Source organism: Oxyura jamaicensis, unplaced genomic scaffold, assembly GCF_011077185.1.
Source record: "Oxyura jamaicensis isolate SHBP4307 breed ruddy duck unplaced genomic scaffold, BPBGC_Ojam_1.0 oxyUn_random_OJ72397, whole genome shotgun sequence".
In the NCBI taxonomy this organism is placed as follows: domain Eukaryota; kingdom Metazoa; phylum Chordata; class Aves; order Anseriformes; family Anatidae; genus Oxyura; species Oxyura jamaicensis.
The window spans coordinates 1-2,071 of NW_023311023.1; the positions used below are offsets into that span (position 1 = coordinate 1).

Below are 2,071 nucleotides of genomic sequence, written 5' to 3' on the forward strand. Positions count from 1 at the left end.
CGTACTGAGGGTCAACCCCCGGTAAAACCCCCGGTTAAATCCCCGGGGCCCCCCCGGGAAGCCCCCCGGCCCCGCGGGGCCGGAAACGGCCCGGAGGCCCCCCCGGGTTCCCCCCCCCCGGTAACCCCCCGGCACCCCCCGTTCCCGGTGTCCCGGCGGGCGGCGCACCTGGATGAGTGCCCGGTACTCCTCCTTCAGCCTCTCCGCCCACCGCTCCCGGTCCCGGGGCCCCGCCGCCGTCCGCAGCAGCGGCAGCTCCGCCACAGCCCGCCGCGCCGCCTCCTCCGCCATCGCCGCCGCTCCCGGAAGCGGCCCCCGGGCCCCGGAGAGGGGCGGAAACGCGGCCGCGCCGCCATCTTTGCTGGGGGCGGTGGGACGGAAGTGACGTTCGGAGGGGAGGGGGCGAAGCCTGGCGCCGCCATTTTGTTCAGGGGCAGGAGGCGCCGGGTCCGCCATCTTGACTGGGGGCGCCTCCATCTTTAGTGCTGGCAGGGCTGAGTTTGCCAGGTCTCAGCCCTATTTTTTTATTATTATTTTTTATTTTTTTATTTTTTCCCGAGCCCCCACCGCAGCCCAGGGGCACGGCGACCACCGTCCCTGCATCCCCAGCCCCGCACACACAGCACACGGGACGCGGCGGGCGGCTCAAAGGCTTTATTGGTGCTGGGGGGCCGGGGGCTCCATGGCGGCGCTCAGGCCTGCTCCTTGCTCTTGCCCAGCTCCAGCAGAGAGGAGAAGAAGTTGAGGACGTTGCTGCGCAGCTCCTGGGCCAGCGGCGTCAGTTGCTGGTTGGCCTGCTCCAAATACGCCCTGGGGAGGACGAGGGAGCGGTGAGGGGAGGCCCTGGGGGTCGCCCCCCCCCCCCCCCCCCCCCCCGCTGCCAGCCCCCAGCCCCCCCCAGTACTTGGCCTGGCTCCGCAGCTCCTCCGCCTGCAGCTTCTGGGGCAGCTCCTTGGTGACAAAGTCGGACAAGGTCTGGAAGTGGCGGCTCAGGGGGATGGTGGCGTCCGGGGCGGCCTCGGCCCCGGGCTCAGGCTCAACCTCGCGTTTCGTCATGGCGGCCTGGAGGCTGCAGGCGCAGAGCAGCAGCAACACGGCCACCGGCAGCTTCATCGCGGCAGCGGCTCTGGGCGTGGGGACACCCGGGGGAGTGGGTCGGGTGCTGCCGTCCCCCTCCCACCCCATGGCTCCGTCCCACCCGTCACAACCCCACAGCTCCCTTGTCACCGTCCTGCCCCAGCCCCATCCCGTGGCACTTCCATGCCCTTCTTGTCCCATCCCAGCCCCACAGAGCCCCTGTCCCCTTCCTGCGCCATCCCTGTCCCGCAGCCCAGCCATCTCCCTCCCACCCTTCCCCACCCCATGCCTCTGCCCTTCCCCATGCCTCTGCCCTTCCCCAGCCCCGTCCTGCAGCTCTGTGGCCCCCATCCTGCCCCCCGGGCCCCATCCTGCCCCATGGGCCCAGGTGCTGGGTGCCAGCTGCCTGCTCACCTGGGCAGGACGCAGAGGTGGGGGGCTACAAGTGCTGCCTCGGGGGCTGCGGGTGCTTTTATCCCCCTGAGCAGCCCCCGCCCCCGGGCTGGGGAGGCCATGCCCAGGTAAACACAGCGAGGGTAAGGGTCACTGCGGGGGGGTGCAGAGGGTGGACAGCCCAGCAGGGACGGCCCCGTGCCCTGGGGGCCCAGCCCTGTGTCCCCATGGCCCTGTGGTGGGACACGGCCGATGGGTGACGCTGGCCAAAGTGCGTGGTAGCGATGTGGGCAGCCAGGGGTGTCACGGTGGGGGCTCAGCTGGTGGCCCTGTGGGGCATGGTGGCCACATGGAGCTTTGTGGCCCCACAGCATGACACAAACTCATGAGCCCCCCACAACCCCAGGAAGCCCCCAGGACCCCCCTCTCAGAACCCTGTGCCAGCCCAGACCCCCAGCCCAATGGGTGCCCCCAGCACCCTGGGGTCCCACCTCAGGAGGGTCCCTGGGGGGCTGCCCACCCTGGTTTGCCCCGGCCACCGCTGGCTGCTGGGGGGGTGAAGGTCAGCGGCTCCCTTATCGCTGACCCTCGGCCGCCAGCG

At 70.9% G+C, this 2,071-nt stretch overlaps 1 protein-coding gene across 1 annotated transcript; it reads right to left on the bottom strand.

Annotated features, from left to right (window-relative positions):
- Positions 1-636: 636 nt before the first annotated feature.
- APOA2 (apolipoprotein A2) lies at positions 637-1,164 on the bottom strand. Its single transcript, XM_035314401.1, has 2 exons — positions 905-1,164; positions 637-810 (listed from the first exon to the last, which is right to left on the bottom strand). The coding sequence occupies exons 1-2, from the start codon at positions 1,111-1,113 to the stop codon at positions 693-695; spliced, it is 327 nt and encodes a 108-aa protein (XP_035170292.1). The 5' UTR covers positions 1,114-1,164; the 3' UTR covers positions 637-692.
- Between the last annotated feature and the right edge of the window lie 907 nt (positions 1,165-2,071).